At 43.6% G+C, this 15,906-nt stretch overlaps 1 protein-coding gene across 4 annotated transcripts; it reads right to left on the bottom strand.

Annotated features, from left to right (window-relative positions):
- Window positions 1–249: 249 nt before the first annotated feature.
- NTAN1 (N-terminal asparagine amidase) lies at window positions 250–15,891 on the bottom strand. 4 transcript variants are annotated; one of them, XM_048320368.1, is made up of 11 exons: window positions 15,692–15,891; window positions 12,147–12,608; window positions 5,775–5,877; window positions 5,622–5,687; window positions 4,930–5,038; window positions 3,886–3,959; window positions 2,610–2,663; window positions 1,768–1,821; window positions 1,148–1,245; window positions 760–873; window positions 250–565 (listed from the first exon to the last, which is right to left on the bottom strand). In XM_048320368.1, the coding sequence occupies exons 2-11, from the start codon at window positions 12,171–12,173 to the stop codon at window positions 386–388; spliced, it is 879 nt and encodes a 292-aa protein (XP_048176325.1). In that variant the 5' UTR covers window positions 12,174–12,608; window positions 15,692–15,891; the 3' UTR covers window positions 250–385. The 4 variants fall into 4 exon arrangements, with proteins under 4 accessions (XP_048176325.1, XP_048176327.1, XP_048176324.1 ...); XM_048320370.1 differs by lacking the exon at window positions 12,147–12,608 and having other exon boundaries at window positions 15,692–15,796; XM_048320367.1 differs by lacking the exons at window positions 12,147–12,608; window positions 15,692–15,891 and adding an exon at window positions 6,881–7,042.
- Window positions 15,892–15,906: the final 15 nt, after the last annotated feature.

The raw sequence follows: 15,906 nt of genomic DNA, 5'->3' as shown, positions 1-15,906 counted from the left end.
TTGCTCTGGAATTTATTGTTGAAGGACACTTCCCTACATTCCAGCAAGCTCGCTCTTTCCCCCTGTGTGTGCAGAATCATTAAATTAAGTGCACACCAGTGCAGTGACTCACCTTGTCAGCCTCCAGCATAGCCACCTCTCTACCTGTGCCCATCAAATTACTGCACTGGAGCAACAGAACCTAAACAAAGCCAAATTCTTACTTCAAAGAAGCCCTGACTTCTACATAAGTAATGCAGAAAAAGCAAGTTACTTCTATCAAAATATTTTATTTTGAAAAGCACAGGAACAATGGTATTTGTGACCAGCAATATGATATTTGCAACAAATTGCTCTTCTTGCGAGATTGTATTTCCCTAAAGCACTTGTGGGGGTTGGTTCCAGGTTAGATTTTGTCAGAACAAACCTGTTCCCACAACCCTTCTTCATTTTTTTTGTAGATGCGAGGTTTCCTGTCAGGGAACAGGGACCGAGATGGAAATGGATGTTCTTTTAGAAATGTTAATGTAGATCTAATGTGGGAAACAAAGTGGGGTGGCTCAGCCAGGGGCGATGTGGAAAGGTTCTGAAAAAGAAGATGGGAGCAAGGGCATCTTGACATTCAGAATACAATGTTCTCAGTTATCCTGCCCTTCCTGAAGGTTATTCCCCACCCTCCCAGGGACAGCAGTGCACTGGAAAAAGTTTTGACAGACTACAACACCCCTCTCCCTACTCAGCTAGAAGGCAAAAAAAAAAAAAAGAGTTAGTTTCAGGTACCTGTAAAATCTGTGCATCATCTTGTTCCAACCAGAAATCCACATGTGGGAAAGGCCCCCAGAAATAAGGCCCAATCCGGAGCTGTTCCGTCTTTGCATCATAGATGTTGGTCAGCTGTAACAGCACAGAGAGGCAGCCAGGGCTCGTCCAGACCAGGAGAGTTGCTCTCAGTCTGGCCTGTCCCAGACACGCTAGGCCACGTCAGCCCCGCCTCCCTCCAACTGCGCTTACATTACCCAGCTACTCTGACAAACACAACATGAAACGGTAACAACAAACCCAGAACCCAAGGACAGAGACCTACCAAAGGGGTTTTTTCCTCAAACTCTGGATGTTTCATTGCCCCAGCTGGTCTCCCCTTCCCGTTTTCCCCATTACTTTTACTCACTGGTGCTCCTGTTAAAACATGGGCTGAACGCAGATCCTCATCTGGCCCTTTTTCTGGGAATGTGGCAGGGAAAATCTCTGCTGTTTTAACATTCACAGCTGGGAGGAAATAGAGATTAAATACAGTAAGAATTAATTGTTTCAAGGCACTTCCTTACAGTGACCACATCCTCAACACAATTGTGTTGCAGAACTGCAGAACACATCACACACTTGTATTTCTCAGATCCCGAGCCTGCGACAGCACATTTCTACTTCAAGTCCTTTGGCAGCATTTCAATATTCCAGAGATGAGTAAACTAATCAGAAAAAACACTGCGTAATTGAAGAGAAGAAGGTTAAATTCTAAGCATAAATTTAGTGCAGTAGCTTGATGTTGATAAAATCTTAAGTGCAGTTAAAGGAAAAAAAATGTTTGCATTTGTACATGGCCCCTTCCATATGTGCATCTCCCCAGCTGTGGCACCTGAAGGAAAGTATTTTTATGTATGCCTCTGACAGCAGCATGTAACTTTTAGGGAGGACTTTACTCAGTCATTAAAAGCAGCCCACTTACTACTGGAATCTGAAAAGCAATCCAGTTACCAAAAAAAAAATTCAATTCTAGTTTAACTAACTCACCTATTCCATAAATGATTGGAAAGTGAATATCCTGTTCTTCTCTGTCATTTAGTTCTGTAAGGAAAAAAAAGAAGTCAAACTCGTAGGGCTTTGGATTTTAATCTGAGCAGCATTTATTTAATTGTATGTTATTGGAGAGCAACAGACAGAAAAAAACAAGGAAGCCTGAAAGAAATATGGAAAAGAAGGTAGAAGTCAATAACAACACACGCGGGACCTGGAACTGTCTCCTAGCAGAACAGCCAGCTCCAGCCAACTGCCCCTACTTCTGCATGGACAATTTCCAGGGAAAAAAAAACACAATGCAAAATGACCGTGATGCCAAGTTTCAAAGATGTGAGTCACTGACACCTCTGACATGGAAAGAGGATGGAAATTTGACCACAACATGACACAATGAAAAGGAAATTACCCCTCCGCATGACACTACACACCATGAACTAACTGAAGTTTATGAATTCACTGGACCCTGCAGGGAGGCAGGTCCAGCAGCCCAGGAGAATAAAGGTCCGTAAGTGCGCTACTCAGTTGTAAGATATCCACAGGTACAGAGCCTGTTGCTTGGGATAAATGGGCCAAAATAACCTGGTCATGAATAACCTGGTCATGATCACGAGTTGGTTGCAATGCAGCAGCACTTGGTAAGGAGAGAATCCCCCCTGCATTGGCTCTCTGACATCACCATATGCACACCAGCAGCAAAACTGAAAATGACACATTGGTATGGAGGACTTGTGCTGTTCTTTCTTACAGGACAGAGAAAAAGCCATGTGTGAAAAGCCCCCTACCCTTTGATTTCAGGAAAGGTACTTCCAAACCCAAGGGATCATTTTCTTTCTTACCTGTTACGCAGAAAGTCACTAAATGAACATCCTCTGGCTGGAGATCGAATGCTCCTGCAGGGACAAGGACAGCAAAACTGTGTGAGTGGTGGCAGGGCAGTGCTGTCTGGGGCCAGGGGAACACACCTAACCCCCTGCCCCAGGTAGGGCAATACAGCAAACAAGGTTCTGCACATTTGCTTCAGACTAACAGGAATCTACAGAGAGGGGCCATTTGTAACAGCAAAAATCTGCTAAAAAAGTGCTCTGCCACTTACTCCTTCTATTGACACTGGTTTAGCTCTGGCATCACAACAGCTCTGCTTTAGTCTATATACACTTAGGAGCTTATATTTAAACATTTTTTCCTAAAATGATACATATATAGTGAACAAACCCAGTCTTTCATTAACTGTAAATTAGTTCTGCCTTTTACCATTCCAAATATCCAGAAAAAACCCCCTCTTTTTTATGAAGTTCTGATAGCAATTCAGCATCATTGATTCAAATTGTACCTTGATGCATGAAGATCAGAAGGTTAAAGTAAGTTAACCAAAATATTTTATTCTGGACAGAACTCTCACATGACACATAACACACATCAAGCATCATAGCCACAAGGCTGCAGCCCAGGGCCGTGGTTTTCCTTTGTTTACCCCCTTAAACACCTCCCTCCTGACACCTGCCCCATCCCTGCCCCCTCCCCATTCCAGTGGGACAGAGGCCTCTCCACACTCAGAAAGTGCTCAGCACAAGCCAGAGCACTTCCAGGTAAGCAGGTACTTTACATTTCCAATTGTTGGTAAAGCACTGCCATCACTCCTCTGGACTATGGATTTTATAAACAGACCTGACATTTTTCATTAGACAATTCCAAACAATAATTAAATTTTACCTCATCACATTAAGGAATTAACTGAATGGTAACTAATGAAGTCATCCACATGCATACATTTGGAGAGTGACAACACTTGCCCAAAATCCCACAGCAGATTAGCAGGAATCAAGCCAGGAATCAAAGCCCAGCTGAACTGCACCCAACTCTCCACACCCAAGTATGAGCCAGGGAGAAGTGACAGGATCAGACCCTGTGGCCCAGGCACTGGCCATGGGCAAGCCCCAGCAGTCCAACCCTGCTCCACACCACGTTCTCAGGCAGAGAAAAAGACCCTTCAAAGTGAATCCACATTTCTTCCCAGTAAATGTCTGGGGACTCGGATTACAAACAAACTCTACCCAAATCCAGCCAGAACTTTTTTTTTTTTTGGACATGAGAGTGGAAAAAACATGAACTTACTAAGAAGCTGATTAGTAAGTTTTTGTGATAACTGCCTATCATCATTGAAACCTCCAACTAGGTGCACTTCCAGCCTAACAGAGATGGAATAACAGGAAACAGCAATTAAAAAGACATCTCAAAATGAATAGCTTTACAAAATAATCCCCAGCCCAAACTGCAAAGCAATCATTAGAGAAGCCTCACTTATTACAATCACATGCACCAAGCTGGTTTGCATTACACAGCAAGTTATGGTAATTCCATTCCGAAAACTTCAGCGATCACCCAGGAAATGGCACAGGAAAAAGCTTGAAGAGGCATTAAATACATGCAATTCTATCCCAGGGGTATCTCTGACGGTCAGCACCTCTGGTTTGGACTGAACTTTGTAATCACGTTTCAGTTCCCAACAAAGGGTTAATTAAATGTGAAGATTTTTGTTCCCATGACCTCCTCACAGTTATTCTGGACCATGCAGTAGGGTTCTTCTACAAGCAGTGTTTATGTAAAGAGAAGTCCTTACAAATCATTAAGTTCATGAGCTAGCTTTTGCTCTTACCAAACTACAGGGGCAAAAACCTCCATATCCAGCATGAAGCTTGCCTGCTAAATTCTGTTTCAGAGCTTTTTACCCACTGTCCTGTGCTCCACACCCCTTTTTTTTTTTTATGTGGACTTAGAAAATTCCTGATGGATTGTCAGATGCTGAAAAAAATTTAAAAACTCAACACCCTGAAGGGAAAAATATAATATAAACCAAATAACAGTTATATGGAAAATTTCGCAAATCTAGAACAAAAGTTAAATGGGAAACAGCAAACACAAACCTCATGGTGGCATTTTACAGAGACACTCTTCAGAACAGAACCATGCTTTAAATGACTGCTAAAAATACCCCCAAAATAGTCAAGGAAATAATTTTCACTTTACATGCAGCTGCTTATCAAGAGGTATTTCCTGCACAATTCCCTTGTCTGAGCCCAAATCACCTCACAATTCCCCACTGTATGAGCTGCAGCAGCCTTTGAGAGAAGTAGAACACAAGAAAGGACCAGAGCTGACCTGCCACAGCCAGTGGAGTTAGAGAAGGACTTTACTGAGCTCATGATGAGCGACACCTCGGCCTCCGTGTCTGAGCCGTCGCAGTGTGTCAGGCACGTGGCTCCGCTGCCTGGGGAAGGCACAGAACAGGACTCAGTGACTGTGGCACCAACAGTGGGAATCCCCACTGCTGCAGGGGAGAGCTGCCTCCCCACTGCCTTGCTTCACCTGAGCACAGCAGCCTCCAGCAGGGGACATGACCGGGTTGAGGCCAACACCCTCTGCATGGGCCATTATAAAATCACACCTCGTGTGAGGGGTACAAGCACCTTCTTAACGGGACCAGGCAATGTCTCTAATGGCAGAAATCCAGGCACATAGTGAGGATCTTTCCACAAATTCCATCTCTGCAATGTCCAAACCATGCATTGCCAGACTGCTGTACACTGCCCAGGGCTGCAATGCCACTGCCACTGGCCAAAGGTGCAGAGCAAGTTAAAATCTGCTCACTGAGCAATGAGAACACTGAACCTCTCATGCTAAACACACCAACTCTCTGAATGAGTCCTTAGCTAACACATTATGTGACTTTTGGGGATTCAGATTTATATTAATGTAACTGCAGTTTATTTTATTAATGCCACATAAACCAGTACTAATTCCTTACTTCAGGGGTACAGACTTTGCTCTGAACATCCTTTAGAGATAGATACCTGTGTGTCGGAGCACAACTATGTGGCAGGTAGTGGCATCATCTGATCCAAGAATGGAAACAGAACCTATTTTAAAGGAGGAAAACACTGTAAGAACTCAGCTCTCACAATCACTGCTTCAGTACAAGAAGAAATGTTTATGTTCTTACACACCATCTTTAGGAGTAGTCACTGCAAACTCTCTCTGCTGGACATAGAGAAGGCCTTTGGGTTCCACAATCTGAGCAGGCTGACTTCTCAGAAGTTTTGCCTTTTCCTAAAGATAAATGATAACAGATACTACAGTGGCTGAATTCTCAGGTGTATCCATTACTTCACAGAAACATCACCTCTGAAAAGCAAAGGGACTCAGGTCAGAGAGAAACACGCGTATTTTGTATTACAGAGTATTCTGAATTTTGGAAGTTTTTTGCTTTCCTGACACTGATCAAGTTAATAGTTAAATCTCATCATTCCAGAGACACACAAAACACCCTTCCCTGTTATATGGACCATAAAATGGAGGCACAATAAAAGGCATTTGGACTGGGCAAAGATTACAGTAGATAATACCAGAGCTGATCTTGGAAGTTTAATCAGAACAGGAAGCTTTTGTAATATAGAAGTTTCAGTCTTCTACTGCCATAATCCAGAATATTTATTTAGCACTTATCAAAATATTGTCGACTATTAGCTTGATTGGTGCGTGAAAAACCCGGATTCCTGGGCTATGACTACTGCAGTGCTTCATCACAGACCTGCTGGGGACAAAGTGAATTTCCATTCTGGGCTCAAAAAATATTTCACGGCTTTATAAAATTTGCCCTCATTTTCTGCATAATCTCAGGGTCTGTAAAGAAACATCTTTTGATGGGAAACACCTCCCCAGGCAGCTCTGCTCACATTCCTGGCTCGCACTCCGGCGTTGAAATTATAACATTTATACCCTGGAAGCAAGATCGGCACCCTTCTCAGAGTGCCCACCTTGACTTTTATCACCAGTTTTTGTTATTTCACGCAGAACGGGCCCGCCCAGCCCCCGCCACGTCCGGCCGCACCGTCACCGCTAAGCCTCTCCGCGGACACCGACTTCTTTATTTTCTATCACCCCGTGGTTCTCCGCTGTCAGAGCACGGGGAACGCGCGGGGCCGGGGCCGCCCCTGCCCGCTTCAGGCCGAGGCCGCCCCGCTCCGCCACCCGCCCCGGCCGCGACCGCGGCTTCTCCCCCAGGGACCCGCAGCAGGGCGGGCCCCGCCAGGCCCCTTCCCGCTTCCCTCACCTCGAGGTACGGGTGGGCGCGGATCATGTCCCCTGTGGGCCGGGCCAGGTCGACCCGCGCTCCATTAACCAGCAGCGGCATCTCGGGGAGCGGCAGGCCCGGAAGCAGCTCCGCGCTCCCGCCCAGGTCGCGCCGGGCCGGGCCGGGCCGGGCCGGGCCGGGCGGCGCCGCGCGGGGCGCTGGGAAACCGCGGCCACAGCACCGCCCGCGGCACCGCCCGAGGCGCGGCCAGGGCCGGGCCTCGCCCGACCATTTTAACACGGTAACCTTACAGAGGTTCCTGTGCCTCTCACCACTGCGGGGTAGCCATAGGTTGTGGTATGAAATAATAACATAGTCATAAAGCCACAAATTTACAAATCACTGAATTATTAAGGTTGGAAAAGGCCTCTGAGGTCATCGTATCCAACCTCTATCCTAACACCACTGTGTCAACTGTACCATTGCACTGAATGCCACCTCCAGCCTTTCCTTAAACACCTCCAGGGACGGTGACTCCACCACCCACCTGGATGGCCCATTCCAATGTCTAATCATCTTTTCTGTGAAGAAATTATTCCTAATGCCCAACCTAAACTCCTCTGGCACAGTTTCATCCTCTTGTCCTATCACTGGGTGCCTGGGAGAAGAAGCCGATCCCCACACCACCATCCTTCACCCCAGCAACCACAAGACAGATTTTCAGACAATCCCAAAGACGTCCATTTTTCCTTCAAGACCAGAGTTTTTTCCTCCAGTTGTCTGTGGAAGACCCTAAAAAAATAACCATGGTAGCAGCAGAGTTAATTCACCCTGCAGGGAATGTGGACAGACAGGCACCCAGACTGCCCACAACCCACAGACAGTAAATGCCCAGGACCCCAGCTTGGCTTTTCCATCTATCTTCACAAAAGTAAACTGTCCCTGGAAGTGTTCCAGGCCAGGCTGGATTGGGCTCTGAGCAAACTGGTCTGGTGGAAGGTGACCCTGCCAGTGACAGGGTGGTTGGAACTAGGTGATCTTTAAGATCCCTTCCAACCCAGGCCATTCTATGACTTTATGATTCTATAGCAGAAGAAATGCTTTCTTCAAAAGATACATTGCATTTCTCAGGTGAGACAAAATGGCACCTCGGGATGACCATTCCTCTCACAGCGGTTGGTATTTACAAAGTCTCTTTAGCAAAACACCAGCACCTGCCAGCAGACTTGCCTGCGATTACATTGAGTAAAACAAAGCTGTCACAGCAGAGGTTCCAGAAACACTTAAGTTAAAACTGTGCAACTTCAGTACAGACAGGTCAATGTCTGCACATTACACTTACGCGTTTTTGTTTGGTTTTGGTTTTTTTGTTTTTTTGTTTTTGGTTTGTTTTTTTTTTTTTGTTTTGTTTTGTTTTTTTTTTTTTTGCTTTTAAAGAGACGTGGAAGCTCCTGAATCACATACCTGCTATTACAACTGGGAAAGTTTTACACAGCCTCATTTTGGAAGTAGTGTCTGAAAGGCATTTTCAAAGGATGTTTCCCTTGATGATCTGAAGATTCTTCCATGCCAGGAGAAAATCCAACTATTTCAGATGGAAAGCTATTGTTTATTACTCAGTACTGACAATAAAGAGGACTACAATTAAAACCAAAACATCTCAGTTTATACAATGATGAACAAATCCACTGATGCACTTTGCAGTGTCATCCCCAAAACTCATTTCTGCAGTCTGTCAGAATGAACACCCCAGCTTTGATAAGTCAGACTACACAGAGGGCACCTCAGTTACATACAGAAATGTGGTTTTCTCAAGGATGTTAAGAATTGCACTGTTTGCATCAAACTTTATTGGCTCCAAATAAAAATGTCATCTTGAAAGCCTCCAAGTTCAGATTCTAAAGAAGGGCAATTAGAGTTTAGTCCATAAAATTAATAAAATTTTCAACTAAATGTTACACAAACAACATTTTTTCCCCCATTGTTTATATTCTTACTCAAATCTAAAAGCCAGCAACCATGAAAAGAAGACAAGACACCTCTCTAGAGAAACTCTACACTGACTGACAGATCCATGCACAACACAAGGACACTACTGATACCATCACTTCCTTTCCACAAGGGAAGTTTTTGGGTTTTATTCTATTTTCAGCATTCAAATATAAACTTCAATATCCTGCAGATAAATACCTGTTTCAGAGTTCTTCACAAGCACCCCAAAGAAAACTATCTATAGATAATACGTTCAGCTACCTCCCTCATTTTCAACACTTCCAACAACCATCACTTTTACATGTCTGAGCTTTCCTAGCTGGGAAAGGTGTGTGTCAGCTACAGATTTAAGGAGGGATAATGCTTTCTCTCTGAGTACACTTCCCACTAGCAAGTGGCTTCACCAAGTACAGTTCTACATGTATATATATTCTTCCTCTTAAGGTTCATACATGTATATGAAGTGTGGCTAATGAAAATGACATGTCCCAGCCCTTAGGATAAAAAGGGAATCTTGTGTGTGCTCAAGATCATTACAATGCCAGGAGCCTGCGTCAGCTCTTGAAATGCACTACTGGAACGACAGGTTAGACTTACATTTCCAGAATGTACAACATCAGCTAAATGCCAAGAGACTTTTCTCTGGCCTGGCCCTCTGTTTGCCATTGGGAGAACACTGGTCACAATTCCACTGGCCTATGCCTTGCTAGCAATGAAGTTCCAAATCTACACATCCGTTCAGATAAAACAGAAAAATATAAAGGACCCATGCCCTCACTTCCTTCCACATTCCTGTCAGGAAGGCTTTCTACCTGCAGCAGTGTTCCAAACAGGCTGACTACAAGCCAGCTGTCTCTGTGCCTCAGACCTTCAGGCTGCCAATCAGCTGTTCAGCAGTTGACATCCTATAGCACTTGAATAAGAAAATGATAGAAGAATCAGGAATACATATTCTACCTTCTTTATCCCAGCTGGGTTCTCTGTCTTATCAGAAAGGCTGTTTCTCAGTAATGCTCATTAGCAACAAGTAATATCCCAATTCAGTTTTCCTTGAACCTGCAGCTATAAAGATTGTTTTAAAGGTTTGTTCTTGTGGTAGTGCATCTGCTCCATTCCTTCTTGGGCCACACTATGATCTAAGAAATGCTGATTAGGCTTCGGCCTTGACAAACAGCACCTGCACCAAGCTCCTCTTGAGCTTATCAGAAGCAGTGCCTGTCAGTTCCCAGGAAGTGGTGCTGTCTAATGAGCTCCTGTTTTTAATGAACAGCCTTGGAAACTTATTTTTCTTGCCTGAATAACAACCCAAGTGGAACAACATTTTTGTTATCGAAATTTCAAAGAAAGTTACCAACACGAATTGCAGCCAGGATGAAAAATTACTGTGACTGAAGCTCACTCTCTTGCGACCCTATAAACAGAGGTCCTGAGTGAGACCCTTTGAACTCTCCTGGACTGCAGCGGGCTGCGACCAGCGACCTCCTTTTGAGTGGGGCCACTCAGAGCCAGTGAATTCTCAAGTTTGTTATGCTCAGACAACCACTGCTGAATGACAAGAACAGATCCTGGGCTGATACCCCCACTCCTCAAGGCTCAACCCTTTGCCTGTTAAGAAGATGCAAAGGTATCCAGTGTGAATCCACTGAATTCGAGGGGAATTTTTCACAGGTATATACCTTGTAAATAGTGTTTAGGTCTCTCTGCGTGCAAATGTGAATGTGCTATATGAAATGTACTATGAATGATGCTCTCTTAAATTCTTAAGAAATTTAAATTTGTAAGTAAATTAGGCCTAGTAGTTACTGTTGCACTATAGTAAATTCTATATGAATCTTTTGTTAAATTGTTTAACTTGAGCTGTCAATTAAATGTTGCTAAATTTAAGAGCTGTTAAACCTTTGGGCCTAAACCATTGGTCAAGCCCTGGCTCAGTTTAGCAAGGAGGTCCATTCTGAACCCTGTAACTCAGCAGGAGGGTCTTCCTGATTCCTTTTTATCCTTATCATTTTCTGCCCTTACCCTTTTTTTCCCTTCAGCCTGCCAGCCTCCACACAGATAATTTTGGAGTTGATTCTGGTTTTAGATTGACTGATTTTAGATTTTAGTTTGCTTTTTCTAGTTCAAACCAAGTAGTAGAGTTAACCTTGCCAACAAACTTTTTCATGCTTCCACTTTTATATCAAACACACTTTTGTTGATACCTTTGCCGGCGATTCTTTAAGCAACCTTAAAACACTCATTCATAACAGTTGTAAAGACTTTATGTTTTCTTTAATGTTGAAGGAGCTGTCTGAACATATTTGCAAATATGAAGGCGATTCAAGTTGATATAAGGAAAACAAAATTTAAATAGTCTAATTTACATAATTTCCATCCAGCAAAGGTAACTAAGGCTACATGTGTAAGCAATACTGTCTCAGTTATGTCTCAGCACTGACGCATATGTCCCAGATGGATGTTACATAATGTTTTTGTAAAATAAGTATTTTCCAGTGATTTCTGAAAGTAGAACTGGGTGTGCTGATACAGCTTGCTCCAGAAAGAACACTTTATCCACTGCAATGAGAGGAATTCCAAAGTGCCATGCAAAATGTCACCTTATCTCACTTAAAGTTATTTCATCTAGTAATATCAGGGAAATTACAACAATAAGTTGTTCTACATGAAAGTACATGACAGCACTATTTGTGAGACCTGGCAGCTGGCTGAGCAGATGGCAGTGATAAAAACACAGTGCAGGGAACGGATTGATACAGATATATCTGTCATTACACACTGTCGCTGCACAATTACACTCAACTCCAAGATACCATCAAAATGCATGGCTGTGTTACTCTTAGTCAGGAAGACCTTGCTCATCTGAGAAAAATTATGTTTAGCAACTAATTCTGTGCATATTTTAATCAGAATCATTGATCTTCTGTTCAGAGGAACAGAAAAAGCAATCAGCAAAGATATCCAAAATCTTTAAAGTCTTACGTGTCACACTTTTGTTCTTGCAAAAGAGGAGACAACCATTTCCTGTAAAGGAATATAAGAGCCAACTATGGCTTTCATGGCAGTCATCAATTTATATTCCCATTTAAGTGCTAGAGGGCATCTTAGGTTCCAATTTCATTTATTTTTACCTTTTTTTGTGTGGGTGGGGAGGTGCAGAGGCGATGTTAAATGAGTATATTGTTCATGGAAGGTACCAGTCAATCACTCCTGGAAGCAAAAACAGCCTAAGCACTGGTGGCAGGGCAGCAGTAGTACCAGCCTGTCCCCATTTCATCCCTGCTCCTGGACACTGCCACTCCTGACAGGCACTTACCTGCTGTGATGGCTGGTGAAGGCACATGCCCAGGCATACCAAAAGCCCTGGAAACAAGGGAACAGATCACCTTCCCTGGTACAGAATTACAGAATGGTTCAGGTTGGAAGGGGTCACAGGTGGGTCATCTGGTCTAACCTCCCTGCTGAAGCAGGGTCATCCCAGAGCACATGGCACAGGATTGTGTCCAATATCTGCCGCGAGGGACTTTCCACACCCTCTCCAGGCAATCTGTTCAGTGCATGTTACCCACACAGTGAATAAGTTCTTCCTCATGGTCAGGTGGAACTTCCTGTGCATCAGTTTCTGCCTGTTGCCTCTTTTCCTACTGCTGGGCGTCACTGAGAAGAGCCTGGCTCCATCTTCTTGGCATCCTCCCTTTAAGGAGGGTGTAAATTCCAAAATGTCAGGCTGCCAAAAGGGACATGGCATTCCTGAGGAGCTGAGCAGCAGCCTGGAGTCCTGAGAAAGAAAATCTTTAGTGTTACTTGTGCTCTGGATTGCTAGATATGATGTTGCACCAGAGAATATTTCATCTTGAATAAGAATTCCAGACAAGGCAACCCACCTGAGATTACTTCACCAATCAGCACTGCAAGCAACTTACACGTCCTATCTTGTGTTTAGATATTTAGGGCATCTGTTTAGTTTTTATTACTCCTGGCCTCAGCTCTCACACTCCTTCCCAGAACAAATAACTGCTTTCTCTATCTGCTAATTCCAACAGCTGGCTATCACTCACCAGACTCCTGCTGCACTCACCTGGGGAAGAATCATAAATAAATGTGTAGAAGCAAGCAAATGCTGTCATTTAAAAAACTGATCCACCTAGTACATACATCCTACTTTGGACTTAAGTGGTGAATCACTGAGCATGTGTCTTGATTTTAATAAAATCCAAAACATTTTAATAAAATCCAAAAACAATCACAGGACTTTGTTCATTAACTCAAATTAGTAAATGAGGAAAGAGTGCTATAAAGGAGAATATTCCTATAAATAAAAAGTTTAAAAAATTAAATTCTGGACACGCCAAATACCTATTCTTTTCAATGAAGACAAATGCAAGATAAGATACAGAGCATTTTTTTTTTAATATTTGGAGTAACTAATCACTTTTTCACCAGTGGCAGACAAGGTAACATCAACTGTGGGTCCTGGAATCTATGACTGTAAACAGAAGAGAGAAATACAGATGGTTTACCAGACTTCATTTTTCTCCCTTAATTGTGTGCCTCTTTGTTTGGGTTTTTTTAAATAGGTCATTTCTTTCTGAAAGTCAGTGCTAGGAGAAAGAGAGGTGGCTGGAGCATATTTTAAAAATACGCAGAATATAAAAGAGAACAAAAAGCACAGGCTATAACCCAGGAAGCAGCACAGGAAATCTTGGTACCAACTTTTCTTCTGTACTTTAAAGGGACATCTTTCTACAAGGTTAGGCAGTCTGGTTTCCACAATCTTTAAAAATTTACTTCTGATGAAAACAGCACACGCTTCAGTGATGGTGGCATAATCCATGGAACTCTTTTTCCCATCAGTTTCTGCAGGTTAGACACATGACAGTAATCTTTGCTCTTTGGCAGCAGGAATTAAATTCTCTCTTCTTGACCTAAAACGGAAATGTCTAGCACTGAAGTCGTCCACTTCCTTGGTCAGCCAGCTCATACAAAATATCTGCAGTATCTTACAGGCATTCCAAAACTAGCATACATTATTGCAAAGTTAACTGCTCTGAGAGCTAAACTTTCCAATTCAGTATTTGCAAATCTGTTAGGTTTTTTTCCCAATGAAGACAATTTCAACCAAGTTGCTAAGACGCAGCATGATACTATCAGCTTTCAGTGGATTTTCCTCCTAGACTAGAGGCCAAACACACAAGACTCAGTACACACCTTAAGACCTGAGCTTTATTAGCTCAGCAGATATGCAGCCCCTTTAACTGCAACGACAACTCCCTGAGAGGAGGTTGTAGCCGGGTGGGTGTTAGTCTCCCAGGCAACTAGTGTCAGGACAAGAGGACACAGTCTTAAATTGTGCTAGGGGAGTTTTAGGCTGGACATTAGGAAGAAGTTCTTCACAGAAGAAGTGACAAGGCATTGGAATGGGCTGCCCAGGAAGGTGGTGGAATCACCATCCCTGGAGGTGTTTAAGAAAAGACTGGAAGTGGCACTCAGTGCCATGGTGTGGCTGACAAGGGGATGTTAGGTCAAGAGCAGCACTTGGTGATCTCAAAGGTCTCCAACCTAGCTGATTCTGTGATTCAAGACTATTGATGCTGTATCAGAATTCAAACAATTGCACCAAAACTGACTAGAAATAACTGTCTTCCAGTGTATGCTCACAGAGGAACATTGAGCCTCCCTGAATATCCAAAAACTAAAACCACCTGCAGTGAAACTGATGAAGTTCATCATGGCCTCAATGCCTCACTGTTGTGCTGGAGATTACATGTTCAGATGTTAGTGTTATTTGAAATTCTGGAAACAAAATCCTAATCTTTGAAGTGAAACTCGTGAAAATATTACTCACATTTAAACTAAAAAAACTATTATTTAATGAAAATTGTATTAACCAACTTAAATGCAAATAAAAGTTAATGTAAATGGTAATAAAAAGTGGACAGTCCACAGGCACAAGACTAACTACATTTGCTGGCATCCTAAACTACAAATAATGAACACAAGGTCTAACAAGAAAATCTCCTTGCCACTAAAATACTTTCTCGTACAGCAGCATATATTAACATTTATCTGTTTAAGGAGAAAATTCTGAATGAAGGTGCTAAAATCACACTGTCATGGGAGGAATTTAAGGTGCCAAGAGAAAGGCAGTCAGAAGACAGGCAATAGACAGACCAGCATGATAAGCATTGCACAAGTCTGAAGAGTGAGAAGTGTGAGAGCAGAAGTGATCATTTAGAGGAGACAGCTGGGGAGCAGGGGGAGAGCCACCAGCAGCAGCAACAGAAGGATTCACATCACCTTTTTTTTTTTCTTCTTTTTTTTTTTTCCTTTTTGGAAAGTACTAGTGACTGAGCATGGAGCAAAGAAGAGTGAGTGTCTCAGTATAGAATGTGATGATTTTAACTTTTTCTGTGAATTAGGATTTGTCTCAAATCTGAAGCTTTCAACCCTAACTAGGAGCTACAAATTCCTTATATCTTGTTATGGTGGTTTAGAGCTTGGTTCACCATGTTAAAACTTTGCTGCTGAATTTTAAGTAAAATACTGTTTTGCCTTTGCAGTCAATAGTATTAAGACCTGAGAACGTTCAGGGCACACTATCAAAGCAAGTTGGGGCTCAATGATGCCGTGCCCAGCGCGTTAGAAAGAAGACTGACGTGCATGTTCCATGCAGAAAGCACGTCCTATGTGCAGATTAACACCAAGCAGCTGAGCCAGCGAGAGCACTTGGGCTCAGAGCCGCGCTGGGCTCCGCTCGAGCTCCTCGAGCGCACGCGGGGGCCCGAGCAGGGACGTTTCTTGGCAGCACAAAAGAAACCGGTCAGCTGGGAAGAGCGTATGTCCCCTTCCCCCAGCACTCACCGCCTGCGCTCCGCTGTCCCGCGACCGGGACTGAGAGGCTTCCAAAGCGCAGGCAGCCACCTCCTCACGCCGGTCCCGGGTGAACGCCCGGAGAAGACACCGTGACCTTCACCGGGTCTATGCGCTCCCCTTTACTGCGAACGGCAGCGTCGATCACAGCCACGCAATTCCAGAGGACCCGCTGGTCAAGCGCACAACTAACAACGTCCAGACCG

This window comes from Corvus hawaiiensis, chromosome 16, assembly GCF_020740725.1.
Source record: "Corvus hawaiiensis isolate bCorHaw1 chromosome 16, bCorHaw1.pri.cur, whole genome shotgun sequence".
In the NCBI taxonomy this organism is placed as follows: Eukaryota; Metazoa; Chordata; class Aves; order Passeriformes; family Corvidae; genus Corvus; species Corvus hawaiiensis.
This window is presented reverse-complemented; position numbering and strand designations above follow the sequence as displayed.

Coding starts and splice junctions, on each gene's coding strand:
- NTAN1 (XM_048320367.1), bottom strand. CDS start 6,961: ATGCCGCTGCTGGTTAATGGAGCGCGGGTCGACCTGGCCCGGCCCACA. Junction 5,878..6,880: donor GCGCCCACCCGTACCTCGAG/GTGAGGGAAGCG, acceptor ATTTATCTTTAG/GAAAAGGCAAAACTTCTGAG. Junction 5,688..5,774: donor AGTGACTACTCCTAAAGATG/GTGTGTAAGAAC, acceptor CCTTTAAAATAG/GTTCTGTTTCCATTCTTGGA.